The 18,276-nt window shown below is 43.2% G+C and overlaps 1 protein-coding gene across 14 annotated transcripts in view; it reads left to right on the top strand.

Moving 5' to 3' along the window:
• The window catches only part of NCAPG2 (non-SMC condensin II complex subunit G2), a 69,179-nt gene that overhangs the window by 40,629 nt on the left and 10,274 nt on the right, over window positions 1–18,276 (top strand). For 10 of the 14 annotated variants that reach the window (XR_006214123.1, XR_006214125.1, XR_006214122.1 and 7 more), the window contains 12 exons: window positions 1,259–1,432; window positions 3,680–3,750; window positions 4,729–4,879; window positions 4,998–5,171; window positions 6,432–6,548; window positions 6,635–6,775; window positions 7,212–7,311; window positions 8,673–8,860; window positions 11,126–11,266; window positions 14,916–15,019; window positions 15,853–15,953; window positions 17,121–17,220. Coding sequence is in view for 11 of the 14 variants with exons in the window: in XM_042976663.1 (XP_042832597.1) it covers window positions 1,259–1,432; window positions 3,680–3,750; window positions 4,729–4,879; window positions 4,998–5,171; window positions 6,432–6,548; window positions 6,635–6,775; window positions 7,212–7,311; window positions 8,673–8,860; window positions 11,126–11,266; window positions 14,916–15,019; window positions 15,853–15,953; window positions 17,121–17,220 (1,562 nt within the window). In the remaining 3 variants the exon portion in view is untranslated. Of the gene's footprint in view, window positions 1–1,258; window positions 1,433–3,679; window positions 3,751–4,728; window positions 4,880–4,997; window positions 5,172–6,431; window positions 6,549–6,634; window positions 6,776–7,211; window positions 7,312–8,672; window positions 8,861–11,125; window positions 11,267–12,785; window positions 12,910–14,915; window positions 15,020–15,852; window positions 15,954–17,120; window positions 17,221–18,276 lie in introns of those variants that run through there. The other 4 variants (XM_042976667.1, XM_042976679.1, XM_042976684.1 and 1 more) reach the window with 2 other exon arrangements.

The following is an 18,276-nucleotide window of genomic DNA, read 5'->3' as shown; positions in this document are numbered from 1 at the left end:
TATTTATTTATTTAAGTAATCTCTACACCCAACATGGGGCTTGACCTCATGACCCTGAGATTAAGAGTTGCATGCTCTTTTGACTGAGCCAGCCAGGCTCCCCAAGTTTTGTTTTCTTTTAAACTATCTTTTCCCATTGCATTTGAGTAGATAGCATAATACCAGTACCTGAAATGAATCCTCTTTTGTAGACCCTTTTCTGGAAATTGTCTGTAGTGGTTGTTGGCAAGTTATCAGACTGTGTTTGGTACAGTCCCATTCTAGGGCTGGCTAGCAGACCCCGTCAGTGTGTGTCCGAGCTGGTTGTGGCAGTGTGGGGCCTGTGTTCCGTACAGAAGAAGACGTACCCAGAGTGCATTTGTGGTTTCAGTGGAGCACTCAGAGGAACACAGCGGTGATTATTGCTTACAGCCAGCATAAGCTCAGAAGATGTGAAAGGTGTGTGAAGAAGTCCACGATCGAGTGGGAGTTGGTCATCATCAGCCCTTATACCAGAGTTCGGGAGCTGGACCTACCAGGCCCACAGAGTGGAGTGCCTGGCAGACAGCCTGGGGTGATCTGATAGGGCTGAGTTTGTAGTGGAGTCTCAGTAGCAATCACATCTAAGTAAATCACATTTTACAGTTCTTCCCTCCTCCCCCAGTCTGTTCACATCAAAGTTCATGGCGAGAAGTAACATCTTGCGACTTAGAAGATATAGTAAAAGAAAAATATGTTCTGTACTCACGTATTATGTCCTTAAAGATAATAGTTTACGTTTTTATTTTTAGAGGATTTTTTTTAATGTTTATTTTTGAGAGAGAGAGAGAGAGAGAGAGAGAGGGAGAGAGCATAAGCTGGGGAGGAGCAGAGAGAGAGGGAGACAGAGGATCTGAAGCAGGCTCCACACTGTCAGCATAGAGCCCAACTTGGAGCTCGAACCCCTGAACCGTGAGAACATGACCTGAGCTGAGGCTGGACGCTTGACTGACTAAGCCCCCCAGGCGCCCCAAGGATTTTTAATTCATATAAACTGTTTATTGAAAGGATATAGTGTTAATTTAGCATTTACTTCTTGAATGGGTTTTTAAAGACCTTCACCTCTAGTAGAGATTTTCAAATAGAAGACAAAGTCCTTTTTAGGAAATGAAAATAGACTTGGTATACTTCACATTCTGCTTTAGGTCTGGAATTCTGGCATGTACTTTTAACGATAAAGCCGTTATCATAATGGTTGTTAAGATTTGATTCTGTCACAATCAGTTTATTTGTATCTTAGGTTCTGGACAAAACACTGTCTGTAAGTGATGTTGCATCCATGGCCGGTTTATTAGAAATCGTTGTAATTCTCTGGAAAAGTATTCATAGAAGTATGGAAAATAACAAAGAAGCCAGAGTTTACACCATTAACAAGTTTGCCTCTGTGCTCCCTGAGTACCTGAAAGTCTTTAAGGTAAGGCTGCTCACACAGCGGGCAGGCGTGTTAAGATTACATTTGTGCAGAATTAGCAGAAGTGCCTGGCACACTTACCTGTCTGGACCTAGTTTGTCATCTGTAAGTGAGGAATACTGACCCAGCTCTTACCTGGCAGGATAGGTGGCCTCTTGGCCTTTCTCGAGGGTGGAGGCCATATGTCTTTCAGCCTCATTTCCCCAGCACGGAGGGAAATGTGGGTGTAAGTGCTCAGCCTTTGTGTCTTTAATGGTCTGTAACACTATTTGGGAATCTAGTGTGGTTAGCAGGGATTGAGAAAGAGGAGTCTGCTAACACGATGCCATAGCCACGGAGTTTTGTGGGCACTTGTAGGCATTTGATGGCACACTGTAAGCAGATGGGTTTCTGAAGTGTTTGAGTTGTGTCTGCAAATAGAATCACATACATAACTTCTATTTTGATGAAGGAAACTCTTTTTATTTCTTGACTCTTTACTTCTTTTTTTAAAAAAATATTTTTTTAACACTTATTCATTTTTGAGAGACAGAGAGAGAGTATGAGTGGGGGAGGGCAGAGAGAGGGAGACACAGAATCTGAAGCAGGCTCCAGGCTCTGAGCCGTCAGCACAGAGCCCGACACAGGGCTCGAACCCACAAACTGTGAGATCGTGACCAGAGCCGAAGTTGGACACTTAACCAGCTGTGACTTTTTACTTCTGAGGGAAGTTTATTATTTCCAAAACAAAAATAAGATTGTGCTAGAAATACATATTTACTCCCAGTTATAAAGAAAGCATGATTTAAATATAGAAAGACCGTAGGTTTTATGAAACATCCTTCTCTTGCTAAATTTTACTTCTGGGCTCTTCCAAAACTGCTTATGTGACCTTGACCTCTTAGCTTTTCTGAGCTACGCTTCTGTGACTGTCAAGTGTCTGAGCTTCATTGTGCCCCTGAAATGCAACTGTGACCTGTCAGGAAGGTAAATAATCTAAATTGCCAAAGTTATTAGTACATTTAAAAGCTCAAATAATTACATTGGGCCATGAAACCAGCATTATCTCTGAATTCTCAGCAGATAACACAGAGGCCCATAGGGTACAGGACCAGGTGACAAATGAGCACTGCGGCCTGCAGGTATATAGGGACCTAAGGAAGGCAGCTAATTAATTCAGTTCCAGATGATTCAGGCAAGAGAGCTTCTCTGCCCTCAGTTGCTCAGAGAACCTTGTGGGCATCCTTGTAAGTGAAACAACAGCCTATTACTCAGAGTAGAATTAGCGGTAATTATCAGTCTACTTTTATAATATTAAGAAAATGCTTCCTTCATTGGGAGTTGGGAGTAAGGGTGGGTTCACTCCAACTGAATGCAGATTATTTGCAGATCAAATTTTGATGTTGCCCTTGTTGCCGTTTCATGTATATTTTCAGGAAAATTGTTATTTTTTTTTCCTGTTAGGATCCATCATCTCTTATTCTCCCAGCCAACCAAGAATCTTTTTTATTAAGTGTTCTTGATTGGGTCTGGTCCACTTTTTGTTATGGTGTCATCACAGTAATACTGGTGTAGTTAGAGCTTATTAAGTGTCACCATGTACTGGGTGCTGTTGTTGGCTCTGCCCTGTGTGCCCTACCCGGTCCTCCCAACAGCCCTTTCCCCTTTGGCAGAGGAGGAAACAGACCTCAGAGGCTGCCTCCTTCTCTGTGCTGTTCCAGCTGGTAAAACTGTGGAGTCTGATTGCACCTAGATTTGGCTTGGTAACTCTAAAGCCTGTACATTTTCCATTAAACTACTCTGTCTTCCCAAATATATTCTGATTATTTTATGGAAAAATTATTTTCTGACTAGTTTCATTCTCTTGACATTTATTTTTAGGATTCTGAGTGTACAGAGTTAATTTTTTTTTCTCTCTCAACAGTATTGTGTTTAAAATAGAAGTATGTGCCTTGATAGCAAAGAATTTGTCTATTCTGGTTACCAGTGTATCCCTGGGATCTAGGTTGGCAACTCGTACGCAGTAGGTGCTTAATCAATATTTGCACAAATTAATACATCACACAAAGTGGTAAAATGTCACGTAAAACTTTGAAGCTGCTTATCAGACATGAGGCTGAGCAGTAGGTCTAAGTGTCCCCGTGAGCACTGAGAGGAATGCTTTGGTTCCTACTGAGCAGTCTGCAGACCCTTTACCAGGAAGTTGTACAGAGAGCCTTTCACAACGTCATCATGTTTAAGTACCCTTTTTTCCCCTTTGTATGCTTTTAGGATGATCGCTGCAAGACTCCTTTGTTTATGCTCATGTCCTTTATGCCAGCCTCTGCTGTGCCCGCCTTCAGGTATCCTCTCTTGGGACGGTGGTGGGGCGGGAACCCTGCCAGTGTTGTGCTCTGTTATTCACGTGAGGTTCAGCAGACGGCCCCACTTCAGCTTCAAGCTCACAGCGGTGGCGGGAGAGCCGCAGGATGCAGTTTCCACTGGGCTCTGCAGTCGCTGAGGGATCAGAGCCCACGTGGAACATAAGCTGTGGGCTGCACCGTGTGGGGGGTCTGTTTGTCAAGCCTGCATGAGGGGCTCTGGAGCTGCGAGGCCTGCACGTCTGCATGTGGCCGCCTGGGCGAGGTGTGCCGAGGGCGCGGAGTGCACGTGGGCTAGGGGCCTGGTGTGGATGGAGGGGCGTGAGGAGCTGGTAGTTTCCTGTCAGCTGTGCCGGAGGACAGCCCTGTGGAGGTGGTGGATCGGATAAGATAGGTTATTGAGATTAATTATGCCTGTTTTTCTTTACTTTTTTAAAGGCGGCTGTCAGAAAATTTGAAATGACCTAAGTGCTTGCTTTTGTGGCTCGTGCTGCATTTTCACTGGATAGCGTTGTTCTAGAGTGTCAGTTATTATCTCAGCAAAAATGACTCATGTTAATTCGTATTTGTGGAAAAATGGATGTTCTGATGCTAAACAAAAATTCTTTCCCAAGCACTAGGAATCTTTGCTCTAGGGTCTGAAAGAGCTGACAGAAAAGAAGGTCTGGGGGTCTCATGGCCCTGGCACGTCCTTGATAACTTAACACTTGTATCGGACAGCCTTGGCCTCCGTGTTCCTAAAGCTGTGTTCACATTCAGCCTTTTATGTTGGGACCGAGCCCGAGTAGTAACTGTGGGAAAGCTGTATTTATTCCTGCAGCGGAGAAGGTCTGAGTGTTCTATGGTGGGAAGGCCTTATGTACCCTCACTTGTTTAACTTTATTTTTTTACCTTTTTGAAAAGTGGGAAATTGTTAGTGAATCAATGTTAGGTCTGATTTTATGTATTTGGCATTTTCAGCTGTGGTGTGATTTCCACATTAAGAAACCAAGAGGAAGGAGGAGCAGACAAGCGCTATTGTACTTTGTTGGACTGTCTCTGCTCCTGGGGACAAGTGGGACACATTCTGGAACTCGTTTGTGACTGGCTGCCAGAACAGCCCCAGAGCAAGGTATATTTGTGTCTTGTTCCTTTAAAATTGCTGAATGAGGACACGTGTGTATTAGAAAATCATATGCTTTCCTGGGAACATGTGTTTTAATTGCCAGTTTATCGCTGTATTCTTTCAGAGTAACTCAGCATCTAGACGGAAAGTGCAGATCCACGATACACGCCCTGTAAAACCTGATTTGGCGCTGGTTTACGTAGAGTATTTGCTCACCCATCCAAAGAATCGACAGTGCTTGCTCTCTGCTCCCCGGAAGAAACTTAACCACCTCTTGAAAGCACTTGAAATGTCAAAGGTAACTTTATAGAACAGATGAGGAAAGTTGAGGGAGCCCATGCAATTAGGAGTGAAAAATAAGATCCAGACTTTTCATACTTAGAGTGTAAAATTTTTCTAGCTGGAAAGGAGTTAAGAGTTATCTAAGCCCCTCCTTCAATTTGTAGATGAAGACATGAGAAGCAGATGACTAACGTGGCGGGGGGTGGGGGGGCAAGACGGGGGCCAGTCACAGTTCTGGGCCTTCGGAAAACCCTGTTTCTGAGAACATGCCAGTCCGTAGGAAGGCTTCTTCCTGCCCTTCTCTTGCTTTACCTACTCTTACGCATTGATGCCGGAATGGTAGTTTACCCTCACAGTCCTTGGCAAGCTTTTCCAGGAATCTTTGGAGAGTGTTTCCTGTGAATTCAGCATTTCCTTCTTCCTTACTGGCTTCTGGCCATATCCTCCAGCACCAGCCCTCAGAGACAGCCTCTGGTACTGCTGTGGAGTTTGGTCGGGCCAGAGGCAGAGCCTCCAGTGCTCAGCATGGGCATCAGATGACGAAAGGGAGGGAGAGGTCTGAAGGAGGAAAAGGAGGCGCACAGTCATCCAGGGAAGGAGATGGACCACGGCTGATGCCCAGGCATGGGTAGGCAGTGCTGGGATTTTGCCCGTGGACTAAGCTGAGCACTGGCTGTGCTGCTGTCCAAAAATTAAGGCTGCCTATGGGTTCTGGGAAAGACGGGTGGGGGCATTCCCTACAGGCTTTGCTACTAGGGGCACAGAGGGTATCCCCACCTACTAATGCTGATGGAACCTTCTCCCTCTTCATGTGACAGCCAGACACAGACTCCCATAAGCTTCCCAGCACTAAGGCCTTGCTCCTTTAGGGTACAAGGTTAGGGAACTGTGGGCGTGCTAAGGCTCTGGCCCTTCCTGAGCACCGAGAGGATCGTTCCTGGGAGGAACTGCCTTTCTTCCTCTTTCCTCTGGCGGGCTGTCCTGTCCTGGTCAGGAGCAGGTCAGAATTTGCCCCAGGGGCAAACGCTTTGTGTGCTTGATCCTGACTGTTCTTGAGCAATGACTATTACGAGTTTTTACCTTGTTTTAGAAGGGGCAGGGGTGTTGGAAGGGAGAGAAGGGAAGACTACATTTCTCAGAAACTTCTGTTGTGTTATTAAAGCACCTCCACTGCTCCAGGGTGTCACCCTCCCACTGTAACTGTGTGTGAAGTTAGTCAGGTCGTCCTCACTTACACAGTGGAACGTGGCCACGGGTTTTTTTTTTTGTCTTGCAGGCAGATCTGGAATCAATTTTGCAGTCGCCAGGTGGGAAACCTCACAACTTTAATGAAGCGATGGCTCTGCGAGCCTTCAGCCTCCACTGCCGGCTGAGTATTCATCTTCAGCACAAGGTGAGTGTGTGCCTGGCTGTGTCCCAGTACGAAGTGTGTTGGCAATACTGGTTCTGGTACTAATTTGTCTTTCTGTTGTTGGACAGTTCTGCTCAGAAGGAAAAGTTTACCTGTCCATTTTGGAAGACACTGGGTTTTGGTTAGAAAACAAAGTTCTATCTTTTATCCAAGATCAAGAAGAAGAATATCTCAAGCTTCACAGGGTTGTTTATCAGCAGATTATCCAGGTTAGAAGTCTTTAAACATGGAAACCTTCTCTTCAAGTTCGTGATGTGGTTTCAGATTTTATTTTCTATCTTAAAGTTGTAACTTGGATAGTAGTGTTGCTCTTCTTAAATACTCACAGTGTCATTTCAGCATCTAGAGTTTGTCTTTTCCCAAAACATAAACCATGTAATTTTATGTAATCTTATACATTGCATGTAATAGGTGTTTAGTAATGTTTATGGAATTACATAAAATGGGTTCCAGATTTCTTATGGAAATAAAAATGAGAACTAAAGTATCTTTATGAAAATTCTTCTGTAAAACATCTTTATTAATACCTGCCTTAAGAGATCATTAGTAGTACAAGCAGATATTCGAAGCTTTGCAAGGCTGGATTTATTCCCCTTTTTTGGCTTTCAGTAGCCTCTGTTTAAGGTAAATCTGTGTGTCTTACAGACCTACCTGATGGTGTGTAAAGACGTTGTGATGGTCGGCCTTGGCGATTATAAGTTTCAGATACAACTTTTACAATGGAGTCTTGGAATCATGCAAACAGGTATACTTCATTCATTAAAGAACATGTTTAAAGCAATTAATAACCAAACCAGCCCCTCCCTTCGTCACTTTGCTGATCAGGACTCTTGCTTTCAGGTGACAGATAGGCAATGCAAACTAGCAGATGCCAAAAAAGGAATTTACAGACTGATGCAGCTAGGGGGTTCACACGTGTCAGGGCGCCTGGGTGGCTCCGTTAGTTAAGTGTCCGACTCTTTATCTCAGCCCAGGTCTTGATCTCAGGGCTGTGAGTTCAAGCCTCCCATTGGGTTCCACACGGGGTGTTGAAGCCTACTTAAAAAACAAACAAACAGAACAAAACAAAGGTGCTTCTGGTGTCAGACATGCCTGAGTCCACAGAGTTTTTCTCACGAGGGCCTTAGGATTCTCCTCCCTGTGGTTTGCCTAATTGTCAAGTGACTTTGCAGCATGGTGGGCTTGTGCAGTGGCAGCCCCCAGCCTGTTTGCTTGCCACATGGGGGATGTGAGTAGGGTTCTTTAATGCCCCCTCAGAACCACTGGGAAGTTGCTATTCCCCCAAGGACCTATAGTAACTAACACCGCGAGGTCTGTGCTTGCACACTAGGTACTAATTTAAATGTGTTTAGTGAGTGAGTGAGAGGTCGGCTTCCTTCCAGCTGGTCTGGGCGGAGCTGGACTGAGTGATTACCTGGAGGTCACAGCCCCATCACTTGATGGCATGAGGAGTGGTGCTATGATCCAGGCTTTCTCCCCTGCCTCTGCATCAATGCGTAAGAGTAGGTAAAGCGAGAGAAGGGCAGGAAGAAGCCTTCCTACAGACTGGCATGTTCTGAGAAACAGGGTTTTCCGCAGGCCCAGAACTGTGACCTGGCCCCCGTCTCGCTTTATCAAATTAATGCAACACAGTAAAGGAAGTGATTTGGAAGAGAAAAACAACTGATAAACTACAGTGTTAGAAATTTAACAGAGTTGGCCTATGAGATTTGTAAATCACATTTTGAAAGTTCTTGGGCCGTCCCTCTCAGACTTAGAGCTGGTGTTAATGTTGCCATTACATGAGAAAATAAGACATGTTCTCTAATCCAGGTGTTCAGGGGACCAAGCTGTCTCCACGTGTAGTGAGCCTGGTTCTTAGTGGCTGAGTTAAATATGCTGTTACTGTTGTTGAAGGTATTGGCATTGTAATTAAAGGGAGTAAGTTTTTAAATTTATTTGTTAAATTTTATATGTATTCAAATTTAGAATAATCTGATCAACCTGGTATTGGCTTACCAGTAACAATTTTAAGTTACCGTAATATACACGTGTTGTGTGAAAAGCGTAGTAATCTCAGCTAAATTTTGTGGTTAGATAACTGCTTTTTTCTAATTTTCTTTCTAGTGAAGGGATTCTTTTATGTGTCATTACTTCTTGGCATTCTGAAAGAGGTAACTGGAAGTTCCTTGATACAGAAACCAGATTCAGATGAAGAAGTTGTGACGCTGTTCGATACGGTCCAGAAAGTATTTCAGAAAATGTTGGAATGTATGGCACGGAGCTTCAGGAAGCAGCCGGAAGAAGGCCTACGGGTACTCCTGCCTTCCCGGGCCGGGCTGTCGGTCAATAGACGGCCGGTGTTTGCCAGGCAGACAGGGGTGCATGGGGATGTGTCGTCTCACACACGGGCTCAGTTAGCATTCGCGGGTGCGGTTGGGCTGTTGGGTGGGGTGCAACTTGGTGTGGGAGGTAAGTTACAGGGCGCTGGCCTTCAGGTGCTGCCCCTGACCTCCTTCAGAGCATGGCGTGGTCAGAGAGGAGGTGCCGTGCCGTCTGTGCCTGGCGAGGGAGGTCCAAGAGCCCACCTCCGACTCTTAGTCTTGGAACAGGTATTAATGAGCCCAGCTCAGCAGGCCAACAGCAAGAGAGGGAGTCCTCTGCCAGGCAGGACAGGAAGCCCAGAACTACTTGCAACGGGCTTGTGAATACTCCGTTGTTATTTCACAGAGTTTTCCAATTAAAATATACTTTTGAGAATGCTGGTTTTGATTATTTGTAGATGACGAGGACTTTCCTCAGATGAGATACTGATTTCCGTCATAGACTACCCTCTCATTACCTGTCAGTGTCCCCTCACTGGGAGTGAGAGTCACAGAGCTGGAAGGGCCTGGGGGTCCCTTGCTGGTGAAAGCTTTTGTGAAGTAGGGTTCTTGAGTAGCCAGTTCATGTGGGAAATACTGACCCATGTGCCACACTTGCTTTACGCCTAAAATCATACTGTCATTGGATGGGGCCAGTCTTTGTTTTCTTTCTTTCTTTTTTTTTTTTTTTTTTAATGTTTATTTTTAAGAGAGAGAGCGTGAATGGGGGAGGGGCAGAGAGAGAGGGAGACACAGAATCCGAAGCAAGCTCCAGGCTCCAAGTAGTCAGCACCGAGCCTGACGTGGGGCTCGAATTCGCGAACTGTGAGATCATGACCTGAGCCGAAGTCAGATAATGGAGCCACTCAGGTGCCCCCAGTCTTTGTTTTCTAAGTAGTGGTTTAAAAATGCAAATTAGCTATTTTTTTTTTTTTTTTTTTTTAAGATTTTACTTTTGTAAGTAATCTCTGCACCCACTGTGGGGCTTGAACTCACATCCCCAAGATCAAGAGTCCATGCTTCACTGACCTGGCCACCCAGGTACTCCCCAGCTATTCTTTTAATTTTTTAATTTTATATATATATATAAGTTATATATATACATATAAAATATATATATATATATATATATATATATCCACACACACATATATATATTTAATGTTTATTCATTTTTGAGAGATAGCACAAGCAGAGGAGGGGCAGAGAGAGAGAGTGAGAGGGAGACAGAGAATCTGAAGCAGGCTTCATGCTCAAAGCTGTCAGTTCAGAGCTCAACGCAGGGCTCGAACTCACCAACTGTGGGATCATGACCCTAGCTGAAGTCGGATGCTCAACTGACTGAGCCACATAGGCACCCTAAACGAAGTTTTAAAAAATGCTTAAATAGGAGGATGTTTATGAAGCATTGAAGAGTTTCATTTTTTTTCTGCTCTTTTCTGATAGAAAGTGATTGGTTTGTTGGCCACGTTTTCCCTAGCTTACCAGTTCATCTTTGAGTTAATGTGAAATGCTTCTTTTTTTTTTGTAATGTTTATTTATTTATTTTTGAGAGAAAGAGAGCTCACAAGTGGGGAGGTGCAGAAAGAGAGAGAAAGAGAGAGAGAGAGAGAGAGAGAGAGAGAGAGAGAGAGAGAGAATCCCAAGCAGGCCCTGCACTGTCAGCACAGAGCCTGAGGTAGAGATTGAACTCACAAGCTGTGAGATTATGCATGACCTGAGCCAAAATCAAGAGTCAGATGCTTAACTGCCTGAGCCACCCAGGCACCCCAAAATGCTTCTGTTTTTGATGAGTTGGTTCAAGTGCTGTGATCTGTTTGTGTAGTTTAGTTTGTGCCAGAATCTTTTATTTTCTCACCAAATCTTTTACCATTGACTGTGCTCCTTCTACCAGAACACATGGCCTCATGGTCTTCTTTCACTGTTGATGCTGTATCTTTACTTTTCCTTTATTTATGCTGTTGGTCCTTCTCTTCTTGGGGGTTTTTGCATTGCTTTTGTTGCTATTTCCAGTGGGCTTCACTGCTGTCTGTCCTTGTCTAGCTGTGGTGCCTGAGAGATTGGAGTCAGTAATGGGAAAGGAAGGAGTGGGTGCTGATAGCGGGCAAACAAGATTCGGGACTCCTCGACCCCTAGGGAGGACAATAGGAATGTTTGTCCTGTAAAGTGTCTTTTTTTAACCCCTGAAAAATGACTAACTGGTGTGTTTTCTTGTAGCTTCTTTACTCAGTTCAGACCCCTCTTCATGAATTTCTAATGACCGTTCAGTCTTGGCATGCGGACACGCCCGTGCACCGTGGCGTACTTTCCACTGTGATCGCTGCATCTGTGGTGGAGATAAGTCACCGACTACGCAAGGTGAAGTCTGTTGATCCGGAAACTCTTGTGTCTGCTTTTGACTGTACAACATTCTATTTTCTACTGGCAGCACATTTTCATGTTTTTCCAAGTATTTTTTAAGAACTCAGAGTTTAGTAGGTAGCCTGCTTCTCCAGCCCTCTCCCCTCAGTTTCCTAGCAGGCTTATGACTAGAGTCATGTGACTTTTGGGATGTTGTCATCTTTGACTAAAACCAAGCTAGTCCTTCCACTGTGAACTTTTTTTTTTTTTTTTTTTTTTTTTTTTTGCTGCATTTTAGAGATCTACGTGAGTTGATGTATTTCTTGAGATTCTTCTCTCCTCAGGGCGCCTGGGTGGCTCGGTTGATTAACCATCCAACTCTTGTTCTCAGCTCAGGTCTTGATCTCAGGGTTGTGAGTTCAAGCCCTGACTGGCCTCTCTGCTGGGCGTGAAGGCTACTTACAAAAAAAAAAAGAAAATCTCTCCTGACAAGGCAGAAGCAGCAGTGATCAGTGGTGAGCAGGAGACAGGACAGTTTGGGGTAGTTTGCATCTGACTGTATTGCTGTAGCATAAACCATACTTTTCTTTTTCATTTCTTAAATAGTTTTTTTTTTAATTTTTTTTTTTAACGTTTATTTATTTTTGAGACAGAGAGAGACAGAGCATGAATGGGGGAGGGTCAGAGAGAGAGGGAGACACAGAATCTGAAACAGGCTCCAGGCTCTGAGCAGTCAGCACAGAGCCCGACGCGGGGCTCGAACTCACATACCGCGAGATCGTGACCTGAGCCGAAGTCGGACGCTTAACCGACTGAGCCACCCAGGCGCCCCTTCTTTTTCATTTCTAAGCACAGGAAATTTGAATTTCCGATATCATTTTAAACAGATAATGTATTCATTTCTACTCTGTAAGTGACTGGCTGTGTTCCTAACAGTTGCAGATTTTTTACAGTTAGCCTTCTTGGGTAAAGATTGCCCTAACCAGGATGATAACTCCAGTCAGAACTGTTTCCCCAGAAAGACCCTCAAGGCATGGCGGGAGGGCGTGGAACAGTGCCATAGAAGATAGAAAGGTGATGATAGATTTTCTCTGTATGAAAAGATGGGATCTGACAGTCAATGTTGTTAACTTATATAAATGTACATATATATAATTTATTTGAATTCTGTACTGTGAGGTCATGAGTGTGAAAAAAGCTAACTAAGTTCCTATAACAATAGATTTTAAGACCCTCCTTAAAGCTTTAAGGAAGGTCATTTTGGTTTAGGAAAGTGATAGCTAGATTATACATAGAATTAAGAGCTAGGATTTATTTACTCCATCGAGCTTTATAGCTGACAAGTATAGATCAATCGATTAATGGCCTATGGCCAAACCTGGCTCACCATCTGGTTTTGTAAATGAAGTTATATTGGAGCATAGCCACACCCACCGTTTACAGATTTTCTGTGGCTACTTCATCTGTAACTGCAGAGTTGAGTAGTTGTGACAGAGGTGGTTTGCCCACAGAGCTGATGTATTTCACTACCTTACAGGAGGTGTTCGCTGACCTCTCTTGTATCCTTACTGACTTGTCTGCATGTTCCATCGGTGAGAGGTTAGCGCTGCTGTGGATTTGTCTCTTCCCGTTGGTTTGCATGTATTTGGGAGCTTTGTTAGGTGTGCACATGGGACTACTATGTTGTTTTGATACACTGACTGTCTTTAGTTATGAGACATCTTGTCATCTCTGGTGATACTTCTCATTAGTCTGCTCTGGCATTTTTCATGTTTGCATAGCATATCTTTTTTTTTTTTTTTTTTTTTACCCTTTTGCTTTTGACCTGTTTTTCCTGTGTTTAAAGTGTTTCCTATAATCACTACATGGGTAGACCTGGTTTTTTTGTGTTTTTTTTTGTTTTGTTTTGTTTTTTTTTTGGGTCTAGTTTACAATCTCTGCCTTTGACTTGGGGTGCTTAGCCCATTTGATTTTAATGACATAATGATATATATATATATAGATATATTTTTTAAGTTTATTTATTTTGAGAGATTAAGAGCCAGGAGCAGGGGAGGGACAGAGAGAGGGAGAGACAGAATCCCAAGCAGGCTCCCTCAGTGTCAGCACAGAGCCTGATGTGGGGCTTGATCTCATGAACCATGAGATCATGACCTGAGCTGAAATTAGGAGTTGGACACTTAACCAATTGAGCCACCCAGGTGCCCGATATATTTGGGTTTAATTTGACCGTTTTGATGTTTGTTTTCTATTAGTTCCCCTACTTCTTTTCCTGCCATTTCTTGATGAAATGGCAGTGTTTGCACTGTTCCATTTTATCTTCTCTGTTGACTTTATTTATTTTTTAACGTTTATTTATTTTTGAGACAGAGAGAGACAGAGCATGAACAGGGGAGGGTCAGAGAGAGAGGGAGACACAGTATCTGAAACAGGCTCCAGGCTCTGAGCGGTCAGCACAGAGCCTGACGCGGGGCTCAAACTCACGGACCGCGAGATCATGACCTGAGCCGAAGTCGGACGCTCAACTGACTGAGCCACCCAGGCGCCCCTCTTCTCTGTTGACTTTATATTGTCCTTTGTGTAACAGTTCTAGTGGTTTCTCTGGAGATTTTAATATGCATATTTAACTCATGAGTCTCCCTGCAGAAATTACAGTGTGCCTGTACATTTTAAGTCTTGTAACAATGTTCTTCCGATTAGCATTCTCCTGTTCTGTGCTCGTGTTATATATTTTACTGCTACATATGCTAAAAATCTCAAGATTTTTATTATAACCAGTCAATAATCATTTGTCTGTATCACAAATGCATTTACATTTAAGATGTACAGCATTTTAATGAGAAACAGCTATTTCATACATAAAGATGATTGACTTTAATATCCAAATTAGTATTATGAATCCTCCAGTGGGCGTATGGAAAGGCTGATTGAGGAGAGCTGTGTAGTCACACCTGATAGCTAAGAAGTAGGTGAGAGGCAGTGGTGGGTGTATGAAGGTGAGATTTGAAATAAAAGCATAACCTCCCCCCACCCCGACTCCTCTCCAGAGCAGGGTTCTGGATTTAGTCTTTCCGGGGAGCCATTTGCACGTGCAGTTTATTCACCACTGATGGATGACTTTAAACTTGTAAGGTTGGTGATAAAGGGCATAAATCCAGGCAGAGTCCCCTTCATGCATCCAGACCAACGTTACTCCACTGCGGGTGGTTCTCTTCCTCTAGAGGACACTGGCCACGCCCGGGACCTGCTGGGTGGAGGCCTGGGATGCTGCTCAAAGCCCTGCAGTGCCAAGGACGTCCCACAGCAAGGAATTAGCCAGTCCGAGAGGTCAGTTGTGCTGGGACTGAGAAATCCTGATTCTAGATGAGTAGGAATAGCAAGTTAGACTCACATAAAAACACATTATTTACAGAACATGATACCACATTAAAGGCTATTTGACAAAAGTTTTGTCCATTGATGTATGTATCTTTTTACTTCTGTCTGATGAATAATATGCACCTGAATATAAAACAGATTAATCATAATTACTGTAGACATTTCAACAGTTATTAAAAATTATTCTTCTGGGTTTCTGGATGAAAACCCATAGCAGTATAAAACAAGTAACTAGCGCTGTCTCCATTTCAATTTAGAAATTACTGATCTGTCTGGAACTTCTTTCTAGGTTTCTGATGTAGAAGAGCTCACCCCGCCCGAGGGTCTTTCAGACCTTCCGCCATTTTCAAGGTGTTTAATAGGAATAATAATGAAGTCTCCGATTGTGATCAGGTAACCATGCTCTCTTTATTGCCCTGATCTCCTCACTTGGACTGTGAGCTCTCAGTACCTTCTGTCTATTCTTTGAGCTCTCAGAATTTCTCAAAGATGCATTTTTCCATGAGAAAAGTGTTTCATATAGTGTTCTCTAATCAGCAATTAAAACCAGTTGCATTATTTTAAAAATTTGCATTATACAAACAAATTCTAATTTTCTATAACATCCATCCATCCATCCATCCATCCAAATAGTCCCTGGTTATGCTTTTCATAACTAAAATTCAGCTAGAGGGAAACATTTAAAATGTTAATGTGTAGCAAATACTTGTTCCTAAGTACACTCAGAACGCTTGACTAGGTTCAGCACTAGTGTGGTTCTTTGGGTACGTGCTGTCCCTGTGTCACTTGGCTGCAGTTCCGGGTTTGTTGTGGCCCAGGCAGGACTGATGGAGTATGGAAGGAGTGGTTTTGCACTTGCCTGATACCTGAGGGACTATAATAGCAGATACATTCAAAATGAAAACTTTAAAAAAAGCGTCATATTTAGCAGCCATAAATTATCTTTCAGTGACATTGAATCTTTTTTGTGTGCATTGTGGGTATACAGAGTAGCTTTTTTTCAATTACCAAAATGTCCCCATTCTCTTTCTGGCAACATCATGTGATGTTAATATCTTACCTGTGTGACTTGGCACATTTACAGCGAACGTATTAGAAGGTTTAATCCACGTTACCTGAAAGCTAGAATTCATGGTGGTTGATGAATCTTGGCTGTGTTAGTCCTCCTATAAAGTTTTAGGATATATACTATAGAATAATTCCAGATATTTATTAATTTTTTGCAGGTCATTTTTAGATGAATTAAAGGCGTGTGTTACTTCTGATGATATTGAAGGCATTGTGTGTCTCACAGCTGTTATGCATATTATTTTGGTTATTAACAAAGGTTGGTTAAATGTTCTCTCATACTGTCTGGGATATTGCTGGGTGTAATCTCATACAGAACTGTTATGGAATGTTTGGGAATTCGGTTCCATGTTTGTGGCATCCCCTTTCAGTCAGACCCTCCCAGCTCTTGTAGCCTGCTCTCCCATGCTCTGCACAAACAGTGTCTGCTGGGTTTCCTCTGCTCAGCTAACCCTGTACTAGCCTGGAAACCAGCTGGCTCACGCTTCCTAATGCAGTCCTGTTCACCTGTCACCTTTCCCCACTGGACCCATTACATGTCCCTCTTTGTGCCTCAGAATTGAATTCCTGTTGGTTTGTCATGTGTTACCTATGTTTAAAGTTCTGAATTTATTTTTGCTAATGATGGTATGTTTTGGTGTTAATACTTAATGAATGTATCTTCTGTTCTGCTTAAGCCTTGCACTTGCCTTTTCTGAATATCCCAGCCAGTTGAAATAGTACCGGAAAAATAATTGGAGATACTTATAAAATGCTCATCTCAGTATAAAATGCAGTAATCTCCCTGCAGGTTACCATTAAGTTTCTGAATTTTTTGCTCAGCTTTACTAATGTTGAAATGATTTTCGAAGATATAACGTGTTACAGATAGAGAGTGCTTCTAGGGAGATAGGCACTCTCCGTAAGCCTGAATGCATGGCGTGCCTACAGAATCATGATAACACTTTGTGACTAGCGTTACCCAGGCTGGGCATCAGAAAAGACTTCTAAGGGACTGTCACCCAAGTTGAGGCCTGGAGAATGAGGGGAAATTCTCCACGTGAGGGGGTGAGGACAGGGGCTGGGGTGCTGCTGAGCACCTAGTACTTAACAGGTGCTTAAATATTTGCCACACTGATGATGACTCTGAAATGTGGCAGTTGTCATCTCTGATGGAGGTACAGGTGATGGCATAGACAGAGCTCATGGAATTGTCCACTAGAGCTGTCCCTAAGGGCTGATGAAGTGCTTTCAAAAATGTCCACTTCATCTTTTCACATCCCTGTGAGGGGATGATTCCTGTTCCACAGGTCAGTGGGTAGATTAACTCGAAGGGTGGGGAGGCTCATTCTTCTGGAACTTGTGCCCATATCGATAGCAGAGTATGCTTACTTTTGTGTGCCAGTGTTAAAATTGTTGCTCTGTCTTTACTATAACTTCCTCTTAGGTAAACAGAGAAGTTCAAGAGTGAAGGATGTTGCAGCCACTGTTCACAGAAAACTGAAGACGTTTATGGAGATCACCCTGGATGAGGACAGCACGGAGAGGTAAAGCACTAGATGTGCTCCAGGCACGTTTGCTGAGAGCGGTGGGTTCCCTGCCCGTCCGTTTGAGATCACGTTTTCATTCCTGCTGCTTACAGCCAGGCGGTGAGGAAGAAGGCTTGCTTGGGAAACCCCTTGGACATATGTTTAATTTACTCCCTGATTTTGTCTTCAAAAAGAAAAACAAAATTGTCATCTCGTAAATTCTACTCCAGAAAAGTAAAGGCATACAGGCTTATTTTATATGTATATACAAACCAGACAGATTATTTTTGGTGGTTTGCTATGTTTTTGAAACTGTAGGCATTTCTCAGATATAATTGCTCAGTCCCCAAGCATCCACAATGAGGATGGGAAAGGTCCCTCCATAACTTTGAAGAGATACTTGTCATTTCTTCATTCCTGGGGGGCTTGTTGGTGCCACAGGGACTGGTCTGAGGAAGGTGTTCATTGGGCTCCTGCAGCCGAGTGCCTTTGTTGTTACGTACCGTTTTTGACATGCTCTGCAACTTGCTGTAAACTCTTGTTATTAGTTTAGTTGTTTGATTCTCCGGCCAACCACAAACACTGTTTTTCTTCCTGTTTTCTGAATTTCATAAGGTTAAATGTTAATAGAGCTCTGAACTTGGTAATAGTTTCACGCATGCCTGGGAAAGTACTTTTCTTAGTCACTTTCTCCTTTGCAAAAAGGCCTTGAAAACTCTAAATTGCTAAATTATGAACAAAGACAGTTTTATTTTTTTCTTCCTATCTGTATACCTTTGTACCCTTTCTTTCCTTCCCTTACTACATTAGCTAGGACTTCAGTGCTTTTCAGTTGAAAAGCAGTCATGAGAAGGGGCGTCCTTGCCTTGTTCCTGATCTTAGTGGGAAAGCTTCTATTTTCTCACCATTAAGTACGTTAACTGCAGATATTTTGTGGGTGTTCTTTACCAAGTTGAGGACATTCCCTTCCTAGTTGACTGAGGGTTTTTATTCTGCATTGGTGTTTGATTTTGTCAAACGCTTTTTCTGCATCTACTGATAGGATCATATGCTATCATTCTTTTTTAGTCTGTT

The sequence above is a fragment of the Panthera tigris genome, chromosome A2 (assembly GCF_018350195.1).
Source record: "Panthera tigris isolate Pti1 chromosome A2, P.tigris_Pti1_mat1.1, whole genome shotgun sequence".
NCBI classification, from domain to species: Eukaryota; Metazoa; Chordata; class Mammalia; order Carnivora; family Felidae; genus Panthera; species Panthera tigris.
This window is presented reverse-complemented; position numbering and strand designations above follow the sequence as displayed.